The sequence below is a fragment of the Gopherus flavomarginatus genome, chromosome 3 (genome assembly GCF_025201925.1).
Source record: "Gopherus flavomarginatus isolate rGopFla2 chromosome 3, rGopFla2.mat.asm, whole genome shotgun sequence".
Taxonomy (NCBI): Eukaryota; Metazoa; Chordata; order Testudines; family Testudinidae; genus Gopherus; species Gopherus flavomarginatus.
Genome location: NC_066619.1, coordinates 136,350,384 through 136,369,218, shown reverse-complemented (window position 1 = coordinate 136,369,218; position 18,835 = coordinate 136,350,384). Strand labels below are relative to the sequence as shown.

General features: G+C 44.3%; 1 protein-coding gene across 8 annotated transcripts in view; it reads left to right on the top strand.

Moving 5' to 3' along the window:
- The window catches only part of TDRD7 (tudor domain containing 7), a 111,837-nt gene extending 93,878 nt beyond the window's left edge, over positions 1-17,959 (top strand). For all 8 annotated transcript variants that reach the window (XM_050948217.1, XM_050948219.1, XM_050948213.1 and 5 more), the window contains 3 exons: positions 408-907; positions 2,734-2,894; positions 17,522-17,959. In XM_050948217.1, coding sequence (XP_050804174.1) covers positions 408-907; positions 2,734-2,894; positions 17,522-17,742 — 882 coding nt within the window. In that variant the 3' untranslated portion in view covers positions 17,743-17,959. The remainder of the gene's footprint in view (positions 1-407; positions 908-2,733; positions 2,895-17,521) is intronic.
- The last annotated feature ends 876 nt before the right edge of the window (positions 17,960-18,835 follow it).

Sequence of the window (18,835 nt, the reverse complement as noted above, 5' to 3'; positions counted from 1 at the left end):
AAAATGGAGTCCAACCTAGGGTGAACAGAAGTCCTGATTTTGGGGTCTTTTTCTTATATAGGCTCCTATTACCCCCTCCATCCCCATCCTGATTTTTCACATTTGCTGTCTGGTCACCCTAGCCCAACCTCAACAACGCTGTTGCTATTACTCTTCCATATTGAGCAGTTTGCTGTACTTGCCATTTTCAGCCATCGTGAATACCTTTGTCCACATATTTTGTTTGCTTTACCTTAGCAATAAACTATTTGTGCCAAGTCTTTGAAAATATTTTTATTTCAAAATAGATTACTTCAACATAACCATTCCAGTTTTTCCTCCTGTAAATGGCTTTAATCTTGGGTCATACAAAATTGAAGATGTAGATGCATTTAATAATAGTTTACTTTATTTCTTCTCTTTTAAAGGTTGCTAAACTGGATGACTCAAAGGGAATTGCATATATTTACTTGTTTACTCCCAAGAACTTCCCAGACCCTGATCGGAGCATCAATCGACAGATCACTAATGCAGACTTGTGGAAGCATCAGAAAGATGTCTTCTTGAGTGTTGCACCCTGTGACACTAGTCTTATAAAAGGGAAAAGTGATACTATCCTTGCTCCAGAATTAATTGGCCTAGGCCTCAAGAAAAGCCTCAGGGGGTCAATCAAGCCTGCTCCAGAACCCGGCAGTGTGGTGCCTCCTCTTGACATGCCACCTCCTCTACCCTTACCGAAACCTGGTGAGCACATGGATGTCTACGTTTCAGTGGCCTGCCATCCTGGTCACTTTGTCGTCCAGCCTTGGCAAGAGATCCACAACCTAGAAGTCCTCATGGAAGAAATGATTCTGTACTACAGCATGGCAGAGGAGAGACCCATTGCCGTTAAGAAGAACAATCTGTATGCTGCTAAAGTGGAAAATAAGTAAGTAGATGCTTTCATAAAAGATGTGTATTATCTTGAGGCAGGCTGTTGTCTGTGGTGGTTCTTGCAGGGTCCAAATGCCCACCACTAGCACTAGAGATATGCACAGAGAAATCTTAATTGGTGCTCAATGTTCTCAAAGTTAGATTAATACGAATTATGCATTTCTAGGTAATTGGCCTCATTTCAGTTGACAAGGGAAAGTGTCCACTTTTCAGATTGTCAGTAATCTGAGACCAAGGGGAGCGAACGAGATTTAGACTCTACTTGCCTCCAGGTCACAGTTAGAACACAATGATTGAAACCCTGCTTCTCTTCCTGCTGTACCTGATGTAACACTCTCAGTTTAGCCACAGGTCAGTCTGTCAAGCACTTTTTTGCCAGCAGTAAATTTAATGCAAATTATTTGCCCCTTGGTTGCTAGTTATTTATCACTGTGAGTATAAGATTTTTTCATCACAACCGTTTCCATCAAATGGCTATTTTAATTTAGCTATACCATACAAAACTCTCTGTTCAAAGTAGTAATGTTGCACACAATTACAATCTGAGCATGTGAAAGGCATGTAAGAGTTAGTGGAAGAACAATTCATACAGATTCTACTATTGTTCCAAAATACACGTTGGAGAGTCTTCAAAAGCCATCTTGTGCATGTGCCTAGAGCTCTCGTGATGGGTTCATTCTCATTCATCAGTTAAATCTTTCTGCCTTGTTGTTTCATCCAGGTCATTCCCCTTCCACTGGCTCCCCCTTTTCAACCTCATACTTGTTTTTCCCTTTTAGGGCCCTTGGTGACTTGCCTGTAACCTAGCTATTAGGCACTTTGAAGCTTTTTACTTAAGTCCCATTGACGTTCATTGAAACTTAACCAGTCACTTTTTGAAAAAATGTGACTTAAATGTTTAAGTTCTTCTAAAAATTTTACCCACCATTTCCTATATGACATAAAGCAGTCAGTGCCCATCCATGCTGCTCGAAGAGTTTAACTGTTGTTGTACATGAGGGTTCTTCCCTGCTGTCTCCTTTGCATTCCTGTGCTGCCCCAGGGACAGGGCAGGGCATTGACCCTGGGCACCCTGGGAGTGCTGATTGACTAGCTGTGGGGGGTTTTTTGCTCTGCCACTCAGTGGGGGTCACCAAAAACATTTTCCACCCTGACCAGCAAAACAGCCTGACACTCCTGCCCATGGAACTCCTTGTAAATGTCTGCAAAGCCTCTGCTTCATCATTCAAATCACTCCTTAAAATTCACCTCTGCCGTGATACCACTATAACATTTTGATACTGGCTAGGTAATGTGTGTACTTGTTCCCTAGAACCGATCAACATTTTTCAGATTTTCCTGCTTGGAAAAAGGTTTTTTTTCTACTACATTTTTCAATAGAAAATTGTAAAACTATTTTTCAAATTTATTTTTCAGTTTTTGGATTTGGATCTTTTCTATTCCTCCTCTATATTTTTTCTTTTAAATTCCAAACCAAAAAAGAATGGGGTAGATGGTGTTCATTTCTTTCCTCCCCAAACACTCACTTTACCATGGTTTTTCTATTCTCTCTTCCCTCTTTTTCTTGGGAGGGGGGGACACCAGAAATTATAAAATAATTCTTATTTCATGTTTGCCATTTTGTTTGTAGCTGTTAGTTCCAGAATATTAGAGCGGCAGGGTGGGTGAGGTAATACCTTTTTACTGGTTCAACTTCTGGTGAAAGAGACAAGACTTTTTGAACTGCACAGAGCTATTTTGTGTTTGCATTCAGTTTGTGTGACTCATACTCTCAATCCGCCCTTTGTTTTCTTTTTTCACTCTTTTTTAAATACCATTTAGGTGGCACAGGGTGTTAATAAAAGGAATTCTGACAAATGGGTTGGTATCAGTATATGAGTTGGACTATGGTAAACATGAGCTTGTCAGCATCAGAAAAGTACAGCCTCTAGTGGACATGTTCAGAAAACTACCATTTCAAGCTATAACAGCTCAGCTTGCAGGTAGGTCACAAGTATTTGTAATTTTGTTGGATAATTTTCTAAACAAAGGGCATGGGGGGGGGAATATTTGGCTTGTAAAGCTATGAGGGTGGTGGCATAATCTACAGTTACATTTTATAGTAAGCATTTTGCAAATTTACAAAATACTGAATAGAATAGAATTGTTTTCATTGTTTTTATTCCACCCTTCGTCTTTGTACAAGAGAGGTTAGTAATTCAATTTTATTACCACTGTTCAAAAAAAAAAACCCTCTAATAGGAGAGAATTTGTATTAACCACATATTACAAAACTGAAAGGCACCTTAATTTAACTTTCTCAGCAGCCACATTCCAAGCAATATGAAATGTGAGGCAGATGAAATAGTCCTGTAAGTGACTTCTAGAAGGGGGAGTGGGAGAAGGGAAATAAAATTTACGTTTTCAGGTCGTTTGATGTAGTGAGAAGGCTGTTTATATACTGCAAAGTTTGTGCTTTCATTGTCCATTATACTCTCATAAACATCTTTTTAAAATCTGAGCAGGGAAGAAGGGCAGACTCTGGATTTGTGGAGGGCCAACAGTGGTTTTTTGTGCCCTGCCTAAATGTAGTTTCTTTAGCTGAATTTTAATTTTCTCTTCCCCCCCCCACCCCAGTTGCTGATCTCTTGCATCTAGAGTATTCAGTAATATTGCTATTTTTCTCAGTAACTATCCAACCCATTCTTCTCCACCAATTTAGAAGTACAGAACTTCTTCAGGGAAGCACACTAATGCATGAGTGGAAATAAACAACATTTGCTTCCCTAAAAGTGGAATGTGTTGCTTTTTCCTTTCCACCTCTCTTTCCATTTCCAGCTCATTCTATAAACCTCACCACTTTCTCACTGTTTGCTTCATTACAGTTGCTTCTTTCTCCTCCACTGTGTTTGAAAAGTAGTGGCCCAGACTTTCAGCTGTGCCTAGTATGTATTGGGTGCAATCAGGCACAAAGGTGCAGTTTGTGAGTGCTCAGTCATAGAGCTGGTTCTCCACTGGTCTATTCTCTCACGTAGCTTAGGGTGGCCTTGAGACTGCTCTAAACCAGTCCTGCACAACATGCGGCCTGGGGGGGATGAGTAGGCGAGCTCACTCTGTGTCCCACGGGGGGTGAATGGGCAGGCAGTGGCGGTGGGGCAAGTCAGCCGGCGGGGGGGGGGGGGGGGGGTCTGAGGAAGCGAGCTGTGAGTTGGTGGCTGACCTGTTCTACTGATCTGGTCTGGCTCTCTCATCCCCTCTCCAAGGGTTGCAGCTGTCTGGAGGTGCTGTCTTCCATGCCTTCCTCAATCACACCTCATTCATTCAACAGGGCAATTGATTACAAAGTTGGGGGAAGATCTTATTCTACTTCTAGCAAAAAGACATTTTTCTTTTACCTTAATTATACTACCTTAGGGGCCCGCTATAACCTATTACCAAGGTTCGATACCACTGTTTTGGTGGGACAGCTCTGGGGAAGGAGAGTTTGTTTCCACAAGGCAGACGGTGCTGGGTGGGATATTTCAGGGGGACAGAGTGGCACAAGGGGGGGGGTTGTGTTTTGGGGAGGCTTGGCAGTGCTGGGGAGGGGTTGGTGGGGCTGGGAGGGGGGTTCAGCCCTCAGCCGTTTTCTTTGGAGTAATATGGCCCTTGTTGCTTCACGAGTTGTGCAGGCCTGCTCTAAACTTTACTCCAGCTGGCTATGCTGCCAAGGGACTGAGGTGCCCATAGGGTTATTGTTGGAATGCAGCTGCACTCTGGCCATCCCTCTGTTTTGGGGTTATATATGATCCAGTTGAACATGTCCCTGCGGTATCCAAGAATTTTTCTGGCGTTGAGGAATTTACTAGCTAGATAGTACGCCTGCTCTGTGCGGCCAAAGCAGGAACTGACTATCTAGATCAGTATTTCCTTTCCTCTCATTCTTCAACAGTTGCTCTTTTCTGTTGTGCTCTCTCATGCAATACTGTCTCTTTGCTCTTTGTTCTGTTCTGTCTCTTGCATCCCACGTTACCCTCTTGTTTCCATGCACCATAACTCTCCTCTGTTCCTGTCTTCTACTGTTTTCTACCTCAAACCTTTCATGTATCTTCTGTTAGTGGAACAAGGCATTCGCTACAAGAGTGGAAGATGGGTTCCCTTTCCTTTGTCCTCTGTATTGCTCCTCCTGTCCCTCAGAGCGAGGTGATTATGGCTGTTAATATGGGCAGTGCAACATGCTTCTTCTTACTGGCTCTTTTTGATCAATTACATAAGAACGGCCGTACCAGGTCAGACCAAAGGTCCATCTAGCCCAGTATCTGTCTACTGACAGTGGCCAATGCCAGGTGCCCCAGAGGGAGTGAATCTAACAGGCAATGATCAAGTGATCTCTCTCCTGCCATCCATCTCCATCCTCTGACAAACAGAGGCTAGGGACACCATTCCTTACCTATCCTGGCTAACAGCCATTCATAGATTTAACCTCCATGACTTCATTCAGTTCGCTTTTAGACGCTGTTATAGTGCTAATCTTCACAACCTCCTCAGGCAAGGAGTTCCAGTTTGACTGTGCGCTGTGTGAAGAAGAACTTCCTTTTATTTGTTTTAAACTTGCTGCCTATTAATTTCATTTGGTGACCCCTACTTCTTGTATTATGGGAATAAGTAAATAACTTTTCCTTATTCACTTTCTCCACATTACTCATGATTTTATATACCTCTATCGTATGCCCCCTTAGTCTCCTCTTTTCCAAGCTGAAGAGACCTAGCCTCTTTAATCTTTCCTCATATGAGACCCTCTCCAAACTCTTAATCATTTTAGTTGCCCTTTTCTGAACCTTTTCTAGTGCTAAATATCTTTTTTGAGGAGACCAGATCTGTACACAGTATTCAAGATGTGGGCGTAGCATGGATTTATATAAGGGCAATAATATATTCTCAGTCTTATTCTCTATCCCATTTTTAATGATTCCTAGCATCCTGTTTGCTTTTTTGACTGCCTCTGCGCACTGCGTGAACATCTTCAGAGAACTATCCACGATGATTGCCAAGATCTTTTTCCTGACTCGTTGTAGCTAAATTAGCCCCCATCATATTGTATGTATAGTTGGGGTTATTTTTTCCAGTGTGCATTAATTTACATTTATCCACATTAAATTTCATTTGCCATTTTGTTGCCCAATCACTTAGTTTTGTGAGATCTTTTTGAAGTTCTTCACAGTCTGCTTTGGTCTTAACTATCTTGAGTAATTTAATATCATCTGCAAACTTTGCCATCTCACTGTTTATCCCTTTCTCCAGATCATTTATGAATAAATTGAATAGAATTGGTCCTAGGACTATCCTTTGGGGAACGTCACTTCCCTTTTATCCCATGACAGCTTAATTTACGTAAGAGCCTTTGGTGAGGGACCTTGTCAAAGGCTTTCTGGAAATCTAGGTACACTATGTCCACTGGATCCCACTTGTCCACATGTTTGACCCCTTCAAAGAACTCTAATAGATGAGTAAGACACTATTTCCCTTTACAGAAACCATGTTGACTGTTGCTCAACAGTTTGTTTTTCTATATGTCTGACAATTTTATTCTTTACTCTTGTTTCGACTAACACTGCTCTACAGCCAAAATGCTTCTGAAATAAATGTAGTCCAACTTTACTAATTCTGGGTCACTGAGAACAAAAATGATGCTTAAAATTGTTGATTGGCTCTAGTTTTCAAGATATGCTATTGAGTCAGTATATATGACCCTTGACTTGGGAATGGCGGAGGATAAGTGAGTTATAAAGGGAAGGGATCTCAGTTTAAACGAGAAATGACTAAAATACATCTTTGACTGGATCTGTGAATAAATCTATGACTGGGTTTGGACAGTACTTGCTTTCTAGGCAAAACAATGAATGATGCAATCTGAAGCTGGTATTGCACCATACATGATACGAATTGCATCATGTTATTCCTGGAAGTCATGGATGATGCAATCATAATGAAGCTTACATCACTCTGCTGAACAAATTGCCCTTATCAGCTCTAGAAATCATACAGTGTCATGCTCTCTTATTTGTCAGTGTTTGATTTTGCAAAGGGACGCATTTCTGTTTACCCAAAGTGAGCAGAGATGCCTCATACTTGTGTGAACAGTGCAGATAACTTCTGCTATGTTTGTGGTGAAGTGACTTTTGCATCAGAAAAGCGCAGTATAACCACTATGGTTAAGAAAGCCTATCACCTTTATTTTGGCTGCAAAATTGGAGATCAGGACAAGAGGTGGGCCCTACACATATGCTGCATCACTTGTGCAACAAATCTTCGCCAGTGGTTGAACAGGAAAAGGAAATCTATGCCTCTGGCAGTGCCAATGATTTGGAGAGAGCCTACAGATCATACCAGCAATTGTTACTTCTGCATGGTACCTCCAGTTGGGAAAGGTGTGTCAAAGAAGAAAAAGTGGACTGTGCATTATCCAAACATTCCATCAGCTATACGCCCAGTACCACACGGAGAAGGACTGCCGGTTCCTGATGCACCAGAATCATTCTCACTTGAGTCAGATGAGGAAGAGGATGAAACTTCTGGTCCTGAACTATCGATGTCACAGGACCCACATTTTCTCCCATCCTCCTCCTCTGAACCACACCTCATAACACAAGGTGAACTGAATGACCTTGTCAGGGATTTGGAACTACCCAAGAGTAAGGCAGAGCTGTTAGGCTCCAGACTACAGCGGTGGAATCTTCTGGCAGGCTATCAGGGCAAATGGAGCCCATCAATGCTTGCAGACTATTGCTGGACAGTGACAAGAGATGCTCCGTTTAATGAATACAAGAGACAAGCCAAGAAGCGCCGAGTAGACACTGAATAGGACTAAACTATGTACAGAATAGTTTTTTGCCTTTTGTTTCATAATAAATTTTATTTATATAACCCGTTTGCTGATTTTTAAAGTGTTACATAAACAGGACAGGTGAAATATTATCATGTAAAGCAACAATAAACACATGAAAAGACCTAGGTTTACAATTTATGATTAAAACTCTACTATCTACACAATATACATAGACATAAAATGTAAAAACTTAAATATCTTAGAAACAGTAGCCAGTCGTTTTAATTGTCATATTTGAATTCAGCACATCAAAATACATAATAAATATCACATTTTATCTCTGAAGCAGACGACTTCTCAAAAATTGTAGACCAGTGTAATTTGTCCGGTACCTACGTTAAACTTCCCTGTCTGTAATTGCTGGGATCACCTCTAGAGCCCTTTTTAAATATTGACGTTACATTAGCTAACTTCCAGTCATTGGACACCGAAGCCTATTTAAAGGACAGGTTACAAACCTTAGTTAATAGTTCCGCAACTTCACATTTGAGTTCTTTTAGAACTCTTGGGTGAATGCCGACTGGTCTCGGTGACTTGTTAGTGTTGAGTTTATCAATGAATTCCAAAACCACCTCTAGTGACACTTCAATCTGTGACAGTTCCTCAGATTTGTCTCCCAATCCTGAGCCGGCTTTTGAAGGTATCTCTCTAACATCCTCAGCCATGAAGACTGAAGCAAAGAATCCATTTAGTTTCTTCGCAATGACTTTATCGTCTTTAAGCGCTCCTTTTGTATTTCGATTGTCAAGGGGCCCCACTGGTTGTTTAGCAGGCTTCCTGCTTCTGATATACTTTAAAAAGTTCTGTTATTGCCTTTGGAGTTTTTGGCTAGCCGTTCTTCAAACTCCTCTTTGGCTTTTCTTATTACACTCTTGCACTTAATTTGGCAGTGTTTATGCTCCTTTCTATTTGCCTCACTAGGATTTGACTTCCACTTTTTAAAGGAAGTCTTTTTATCTCTCACTGCTTCTTTTACATGGTTGTTAAGCCACGGTGGTTCTTTTTTAGTTCTTTTACTGTGTTTTCTTAATTTGGGGTATACATTGAAGTTGGGCCTCTATTTTATGGTGTCTTTAAAAAGCACCCATGCAGCTTGCAGGGATTTCACTTTAGTCACTGTACCTTTTAACTTTTTTTAACTTTTGTTTAACTAACCCCCTCATTTTTGTACAGTTCCCCCTTTTGAAATTAAATGCCACAGTGTTGGGCTGTTGAGATGTTCTTCCCACCACAGGGTTGTTAAATGTTTGCAAGCGGCCCTGCTATAGTTACCTTTTGGACCAGCTCCTGTGCTCCACTCAGGATTAAATCTAGAGTTGCCTCTCCCCTTGTGGGTTTCCGTACCAGCTGCTCCATGAAGCAATCATTTAAAGTATCGAAAAATTTTATCTCTGCATTTCGTCCTGAAGTGAAATGTTCCCAGTCAATATGGGGATAATTGAAATCCCCCCAGTATTATTGGGTTCTTAATTTTGATAGCCTCTCTAATTTCCCTCATCACTATTGCTGTCCTGGTCAGGTGGTCGATAATAGATCCCTAATGTTATATTTTTATGAGAGCATGACATTTCTATCCATAGGGAATCCACATGTTCCATAGAATCTCTTAAGATTTTTACTTCATTTGATTCTACATTTTCTTTCACGTATAGTGCCACTCCCCCCCCTTGCACTACCTGTTCTGTCCTTCCGATATATTTTGTATCCTGGAATGATTGTGTCCCATTGATTGCTCTTAGTCCACCAGGTTTCTGTGATACCTATTATATCAATATCTTCCGTTATCACAAGGCACTCTAGTTCACCCATCTTATTATTTAGACTTTTGGCATTTGTGCACAAGCACTTTAAAAACTTGTCCCTGTTTGTCTGCCCTTTTCTGATGTCAGATTCTTTGTGACTGTTTATCATCTGATCTGGCCCTTACATTATCCTCTTCCGTCCTCTGTTCCTGACTATAACCTGGAGATTCTCTATCATCAGACTCTCCCCTAAGAGAAGTCTGTGTCCGATCCACATGCTCCTCTGCAGCAGTCGGCTTTCCCCCATCTCCTAGTTTAAAAACTGCTCTACAACCTTTTTAATGTTTAGTGCCAGCAGTCTGGTTCCACTTTGGTTTAGGTGGAGCCCATCTCTCCTGTACAGGTTCCTCCCATCCCAAAAGTTTCCCCAGTTCCCAATTAACGTTAAACCCCTCCTCTCTACACCATCGTCTCATCCATGCATTGAGACTCTGAAGCTCTGCCTGCCTACCTGACCCTGCTGAGCTGGCTTTCCTTACAACCAGAGATTGCACTGGCAGCTCAGCACAGGAGCCAGCTTAGCGGCAGGGAGACAACTGTTGGCCTGGAGGGAGTTCACAGTAGCTTTGTTGTTTGCTGGGCATCTGCCTAGGTTGGGGTGAGGGATCACATCCATGCAGTGGTTTGGGGTCCCCTCAAAAAAATGGGCAGACCTTGATCTTTGCAGCCCGTGGCAGGTCCAGGTAGTGGCATAGTCTATGAATTACTTGAGACTTACAGGTCAGTCACGACAAACTTCTACTAATAGTAGCTCATTTAAATTTTGAAGTCACTGTTAAGATACAAGCTTTCAAAATGCAAGCTGAGATGAGCTTAGGTAGTTGGAGGTCTCCCAACTGATTGAGTATGAGGAATGTCGTATTAGGCTTCATGGGCCACAAAGTGTAGCTCTGGTGACCTGCAGAGATGTCATAAAAAACAAGCTAATAGTGAGGTAATGTGCTGAACTCATCAACGGCTGTGAAAGGGGTTGGGACAGTCAGCAGGTAACCAGTCTGCACTAACACTTTTAGGGTGGCTTCTTCGAAAGCTAGGTTCATTGTTCTGAATACTACTGCTCATCTCCTCTGCACTATGGAGCCACCTTGGGGTTCTGACAAGTGGCAGACATCTTATTAGATGATGTGGTTTTAGGGGTGGAAATAAACTTGCATTCAGAATGTTTACAATTTTGCAAATACTAAAATACAAGGCTGCTGTAGGACATAGCATGAGCTGGAGGATCAATGGTATAAGGGGCCCCACCAAGCCCGCCCACCTCCCTTCAGTCCCTTTTTGCTGCCCGTGATGGCTGCTGGAACTTACCTCATTGCTCAGGCAATCTCACCTAGTGGTTTTCTTCTCCTTTTTTGTGCGTATAGTTCTTGTAGTTTTTGTTAGTTTGATAGTACACTAGTAGTTTAATGTGTTTTGGATGCCTCCACACTTAGTTGGCAAGGCTTGTCCACTCCCCAGTGCTGGGGCATGCCTCAGTCATCAGGCTTCAAGCCCTGTGCTTCCTGCAGCAGATCAATGCCATTGAGCGGCCTGCACTTGAGCTGTGGTAAGTGCTTTGGGGAAGCTCACAGGAAGGACCATTGCCAGATCTGCAGGGTCTTAAAACTCTGCACCTCAAAAGACTAGGCAGTGAGATTGAGGGTCATTCTCATGAAGGCAGCCCTGAGACCAGCACTGGAGCCATGCTTGGACTCTGCACCAAGCACCTCAGCTTCAGGGCGGATTTCTGCCAGTCAAGAATCCCAGCACAGGTTCTCTTGGTGCTTACAGTGCTGCCTCTTAGGCACTGATGAGAAGAGTCATTTCCTGGTGCCAAAAGAAAACAGGGAAGAGGATCGGGATAGAGCGGCCCGATGCGGGTCTCGCACTCTCTCCTCAGCACCACAGCAGCTACCTCTGTCAGCCCTGGCACCCATGCCAGCTCTGCATACTCTGGCATGGGAAGTACCATCTCCAGCAGGCAGTGTACCGAGCAGTTCATGATACTGTCCATCCTGGAGGCATTTGCAGCTGCTAGAGACTTGCTCACATTGCCTGTTCCAGGGTCCACAGAGATCCAGAACTCGGCACTGCCAGTTCCAATGAGCAACAGAGAGCCCTCCCCCAGACTTCACGTGGCACCATGAGCACTCTGGGGAAAACCACCTCTGATCGCCTTGGACTTCTCCACGGCACCTGTCACTGGGACTCATGGATTCAGCCCTGGCTCCCAGCTTTAGTCCTGCAGGGGCAAGCAGGCTCTGCCACAGATCCAAGCTTCAGCCCATGGCAGCATGCTCCCTCTCCTCTGCCCTGCAGCACAGGGGCTTGTGGCTTCAGACCCACAGTGACACCAGGGCTCAGGGTTGCAGCCCTGCAGCTCCCGGCTACTGCCCCGCCAGGGCTCGGGGCTTTAGCTCTCTGACTGTTGCCTAGAAGGGACATTCGGGCACCAGGCTTTAGCCGAGGGACCCAGCAGACCCCCTGAAAGGGCTCACAACCCCCCGGTTGAGAATCACTGGCCTATGGGACTGTGGGGACCAACACCCATGCAGTGATCTTTCTTGAACCTGTCTCGAGGCATTCGTACTCTGTGGCCTCAGAAAGAAGGGTGTCTCTGGTACTGCACTAAGAGACACCAGACCCAGACTTTAATGCCAAACCTCAGAGCAAATTCGCAGGTCTCATTCGAGACAGAGGAAGGAGCAGAGGCCCCTCAACGAGATTTAGCCTCCTCTTCTTCCCCAGATGAGGCGCTGGTGTCTGTCGGTGCATCACCACCCCAAGGTGACCACAACGCTCACCAGGACTTATTAAAGCAGATGGCCTTGAACTTGGTATTCAAGCCAAGGTGCTCAAAGAGGTGGTGCACAGCCTGTTAGACATCTTGTCAGGGGCAGGTCCCTCGAGTGGCTCTGCCCCTTAACAAGGCAATCATGGATCCAGTTAAGGTGCTTTGGCAGACTCCTGCTTCTCTCCGCCTACAGCTAAACACAGAGTGAAAATACTTGTGCCAGCTAAAGGATATGAATTTCTGTTTTCTCACTCTCCTCCAGGATCCCTAGTGGTGGCAACAACCATCAGGGTCTAGCGCCCAAGGCAAACGACCCCAAAAAGCTGGACTTGTTTGGCAGGAAAGTCTATTCAGTGGGTGAGGTATAGCTTTGTATAGCAAACCAGCAAGCTTTGCTAGTTCGCTGTGATTTTAATATGTGGGAGATGATGCAAAAATTTAAGGACCTGCTTCCCCAAGATGCCAATAGGAGTTCTCTTCACTTGTTGAAGAAGGGAAGACAGTAGGCTGAGTCTCCCTGCAGGCAGCCTTAAACTCTGGCAATTCTGCGCCCAGATCAATGGCCACTGCTGTTACCAAGTGCAGGAGCTCGTGGGTATACTCCTCGGGGTTGCCGCAAGAGATGCAGCAAACCCTCCAGGATCTCCCATTCAAAAGGTCCTTGTTCGTTTCAGAGCAGATGCCAAATTGCACAGACTTAAGGACTCTTGAGGCAACCCTGAAATTTCTGGGTCTGTATAAACCATCATCCAGAAGATCCTACAGGCTTCAGCAGACTGGATGCTATTTTGCACGGCCTCCCAGACAGGACCAGTGGAGGATGAAAAACAAGGGGGTTGGGTTTAGAGCCCCTTCCCCCAACCTCCTCCTCCTCAGAGCCCTATGCATTCTGCCCCTAGACATACAGGCACCTTGAAGCACTTGTTTTGACAAGACACTCAAGGATGATATTTCAATCCCCTCAATTCTGGATCCAGTTACCCTTTGTTTTCCAGCCAACTGTCCCTCTTCCTCAGTGCCTGGAAACATATTACCTCAGACCATTGGGTTCTAAACACAATAGAATTACGTTTCACGTACCAATTTTTGTCCACTGCACTGTTCCACCCATCCTCCCTTGTCTCTCTTCTGGGACCCTTCTCATGAGCAGCTATTGGAACAAGATGTCCAATCTCTCCTTTGTGTGGGAGCCGTGGAAGAGGTTCTGCACCATCTATGAGGAAAGGGGTTTTGTTCCCGTTACTTCCTAATCCCAGAAGCTTAAAGATGGAGTGGGGGCTCAGAGCAATCCTAGACATGTGGCAGCTCAAATGCTGTCTCAAGAGATTAAAGTTATGCATGGCTTCCTGGGCTTTTATCATTCCTTCACTGGGTCTAGAGCTTTGGCATACTACCCTTGTCCTAAAAGATACGTACTTCCACATATTGATTTTTTTTCCAAAGCCACAGAAGGTTCCTAAGACTTGTGAACAAGATTCATTAACAATATGTGGTTCTATCATTCAGGCTGTTGGATGCCTCACGGGTCTTCACCAAATGTATGACAGTAGTAGTAGCCTTCCTCAGGAGAAAGTGAGTTCTTCGCTGAGCGATTGCTCATGTGTATTCCACTATAGGTGTGCGTGCTCACCATGTGCACCGGTGCCGGAAGTTTTTCCCTTAGCAGTATCCGCAGTGGGGGAGCCCCGCTGTGACCCCTGGAGTGGCGCCGACATATCGTGCTTTAAAGGGGGCTACACGCTCCCCCCCACCCTCAGTTCCTTCTTGCTGCCAGTTAAGGTAGTCGGAACTTGCTCCAGGCTTGGCTGCAACATTATAACCTTAGTGGTATCCAGTTTCCCTGAAAAGTTCTTTGCTGAATTTTCTCTCGCGAATGCCTGGCTCGTGGCATGCCCCGTGGCCCAGGCTTCAAGTCATGCGACTCATGTCGCAACTTCATGCCCAGAAGCGATCCAAACAGTCAGTGTCTTCGCTATTTGGGCGAGGCTCACATTAGTGTGATGTGTAAAATTTGCCGCTCCTTCAAGCTGTGAACAAAGAAGGCGCACGTTATCCGACTCCAAGCTCTCCTCATGGAGTCGGCATTGGCCCCGGCACCAGCGCGTCGAGCCGTGCCCAGCACCTACATCTCAGATCTCTCCAGGCCTGGCTGGCCACGGCATATTCACCCTTACGACATCATCTGGACATGGTACTTACCATTCCACCTGAAGTTCTTGACTCACTGACTTGGTGGTTGAACCTGTGTAGGAGTACCTTTTTTGAGACCCCAACCATCCATATATCTGATCTCGGACACCTTGGTGCTGGGTTGGGGAGCCCCCCTAGGGCATCTCAGGATTCAAGGTCTGTGGTCTCAAGAACAGTCTCTCCACATCAATAACAGAGCACTCCAGGCAGTTCCCTTGGTCTATCAGGCATTCTTAACCCACATTGCAGACAAGGCAGTTTCAGTTCTCACGGAAAATACAACCACAATGTACTACATCAACAGGCAGAGCAGATGCATTATAGACTCATAGACTTTACGGTCAGAAGGGACCATTATGATCATCTAGTCTGACCACCTGCACAATGCAGGCCACAGAATCTCACCCACCTACTCCTGTGTCAAACCCCTAACCTATGTCTGAGCTATTCAAGTCCTCAAATCGTGATTTAAAGACTTCAAGGTGCAGAGAATCTTCCAGCAAGTGACTGTTCCTCACGCTGCAGAGGAAGGCAAAAAAACCCCAGGGCCTCTGCTAATCTGCCCTGGAAGAAAATTCCTTCCCGACCCCAGATATGGCGATCAGCTAAACCCTGAGCATGTGGGCAAGACTCACCAGCCAGCACCCAGGAAAGAATTCTCTGTAGTAACTCAGATCCCACCCCATCTAACATCCCATCACAGGCCATTGGGCATCTTTACTGCTAACAGCCAAAGATCAATTAATTGCCAAAAGACTATCCCACCCCCTCCATAAACTTATCAAGCTTAATCTTGAAGTCAGATACATCTCTTGCCCCCATTACTCCCCTTGGAAGGCTGTTCCAGAACTTCACTCCTCTGATGGTTAGAAACCTTCATCTAATTTCAAGTCTAACTTCCTGATGATTAGTTTATATCCATTTGCTCTTGTTTCCACATTGGTAGTGAGATTAAATAATTCCTCTCTTTCCCTGGTGTTTATCCCTCTGATATATTTAGAGAGCAATCATTTCACGCACCCCTCCCCCCGCATACCAGGAGGCAATCTGACAGTGGGAGTTCTGCATTACACACTTAATCTACCTAAAAGCAGCAAAGAGTCCTGTGGCACCTTATAGACTAATAGCATGAGCTTTCGTGCATGCATCCGACAAAGTGGGTATTCACCCACGAAAGCTCATGCTCCAAAACGTCTGTTAGTCTATAAGGTGCCACAGGATTCTTTGCTGCTTTTACAGATCCAGACTAACACGGCTACCCCTCTGATGCTTTTAGGTAGATTGAGTATCTTACCTGCTGGGTACACAGAACCAATTTGTGGATCGCCTCAGCAGGTGCTCTTCCATTCACCACGAGTAGTCCCTTCAACTGGACATTGCAAAAGACATCTTCCAGAGGTGCGGGACTCCCCTTACAGACCTGTTCTCTACCCATAGCAATGGGAAATGCCATCACTTTTTCTCCTTTCAGGGCCACAGCCCATTGTCCCTTACAGATGCCTTCCTGTTGGCATGGATAATTCACCTGTATTATGCCTTCCCCCCTCCACCCCCCCCCCCATTCCACTAATTCACAAGTTTCTGTCAAAGATCAAGTAGGACTGAGCACATGTCATCCTTGTAGCCCCAACATGACCCAGACAGCACTGGTTCACCACCCTCTATGCCTTTCAGTAGAGCCTCCAATCTGGCTCCCATTGTATCCACTAGCAACATGCTGACTGTTGCACTTCTCCTGGAAAGTGGTCTTTTTAGTGGCCATCACTTAGGCCAGGAGAGTTTCGGAGATCCCAGCCCTCACATTGAAACCTCCGTATACAATCTTCTTCAAAGATAAGGTACAGTTTTGCCCACATCCAAAGTTCCTCGCAAATGTGATCTCACAATTCCACTGCTGTCAAGCAATTTTTCTACCAGTATTCTACCCTAAGCCACATGCATATAGAGAAGAACAGTGCCTACATTCCTTGGATGTCAGACGGGCCCTGGCATTTTATATTCAGAGGTCCAAACTATTCTGCAGATCGACTCAGCTGTTCATAACGATAGCTGAGAGGATGAAGGGGCACCCCTTCTCCATCCAGAGGATTTCATCTTGCATTACCTCATGTATCCGGGCATGTTACGAACTCACGGGAGTCCCTCTTCCACCTAACGTGACTGCTCACTCCACAAGATCTCAGCCCTTTTCGGCTGCTTTCCTAGCTCAAGTCCGTTTCGGGATATCTGCAGCGCAGCAACCTGATTCTTGATGCACGCATTCTCAGTGCACTATACCATTACCCAAAAGGCCAGAGACGACGCCAACTTCAGCCACTCAGTGTTACAGTCAGCTTGTATTTGAACTGTGTGCCCACTTCCTGTGCAGCTGCTTGAGTCACCTACATTGGAGTGCACATGTCCAAGCACTCGAAGAACCAAAAACACTTACTAAACTTTCTGTAACGGTTGTTTTTCGAGATGTGTTGCACATGTCCCTTCTGAGTCCTGCCTGCCACCCCCTCTGTTGGAGTTGTCGATAAGAAGAACTGAAGGGGTATGGGCTGGGTGTGACCTTTATACTGGCACTATGAGCATCCAGCATCGCGGGCATTGGAGTAAACCTGACAGATCCCACTAAGGGGGAAAAAAAAATTCCAGCAACTGTGCTCGGGGCATGCACACACCTACATTGGAATGGACGTGTGCAAGACATCTCGAAGATCAACAGTTACAGAAAGGTTAGTAACTGTTTTCTTTCACAATGTGACACAATTGATAATCCTTACTTGGGAGGCTGCAACAGCCACTGAAACAAAGAGTAAGGATTTAAATGTTTTTACAGAGCTCTGTTAGCTTCACTTTCTTTAATAGCACTACTTGGAGTGTCTTCTACTTCCTCCCATGTAGAATTACTAAGAATCTTGGGTTTGGGAGTGTGTGTGTGTGTGTGTGTGTGTGTGTGTGTGTCACTTTAATCAGTCTTTTCTTTAAATGACCTTATTTGCTTTATATTTTTCCTAGGAGTGAAATGTGAGCAGTGGTCAGAAGAGGCATCAATAGTGTTTCGAAACCATGTAGAGAAGAAATCTCTGGTGGCACTGATACAAGCAGTTAATGAAAGCACAAGCTCTTGGGATCGAAAAATAGTGATCTACTTAGTGGACACTGCACTACCCGATACTGATATATGGATTCATGACTTCATGTCTCAATATTTTGTGGCGCTTTCAAAGATTAATTAATCACTGCTTCTGAAACTATAGCAACTAATTCAGATTCTTTAGCAATAAAAAATGTAGCAGGCTTTTAAAGAGATTGAACTGATCCTACATAGCCTTGAATATATGAATGCGATAGGTTTGAAAAATCTGATGCCTGTGTTCTGTGAAAAGAGATTTAACAGAAGTTTGTTTTCTTTGAATTGACTTTCAGAAAACTTGCACTTTGTTTACTAGTGTAGTGTTAATCTGTATTTTCACCCCAACATTCTAAGTAAAATGTTATTTATCAATAAAAATTATTGGTGACTTGTTTTATTTTCTTGCTGGACTCTTTTCTTTTTTTTTTTTTTCATTCTTAAACTTAATGGAGTTTGAGGCTGGTCAGAATTTGAGTTTATTTACAAGCTGTTAATTTCGCTTTACAGTTATTCCCCCTCCCTAATGAACACAAACATCACATCTGAACTGATTCCTCACTTTTTGATAGTTTCAGAAATATCATGTCCCTGAATGCAGAATGTAAGAATTATGCTTCTGGCACCTCTATGCAAAAACAAGTACAACAACCTACATATGTCCTGACAGCTGAAAATACTGACCATTTTGAATGCTGCAAACACCTTGCTGTTGCATTTGAGTGAAGAAAATGCTTTTCAACAATCTCTCATTAAAAACAAAACCCAAAAACCCAGCATTCTTGCAGTCTGCTCAGATGGTCTGTCTGTTCTTTATGGTTAGGACCCCTCTCCCTAGCATGCTTTTTTCACTCTGTTCTTGCCTTCATTGGATTTAGGACACTCAAATTCTCTCAAGAATGATTTCTATTAAGTGCACCTTAGTCTTGAGTTGGATCTGTGGTTTTGGTGTATTCCCAGCTGAGTCTCCCAGTTGTCATGTGTACCACTGACTAGCTTGGGCTGATCCTTCTGACATTTGCTGTGGGGGAGACTTTACCATCCCTCTTAGGGGACAGTAAATACAGCTTGGGTTCAGATCCCTGTAAATGGGTATGTCCTTTCTTGACCCTAGAGGGTATTTAAGAGAAATTTCCTCATGCCTCAGTCCTTCACCTCCTGCTACAGGTACGTCAGACACCTCACTCCCCCTATGCATG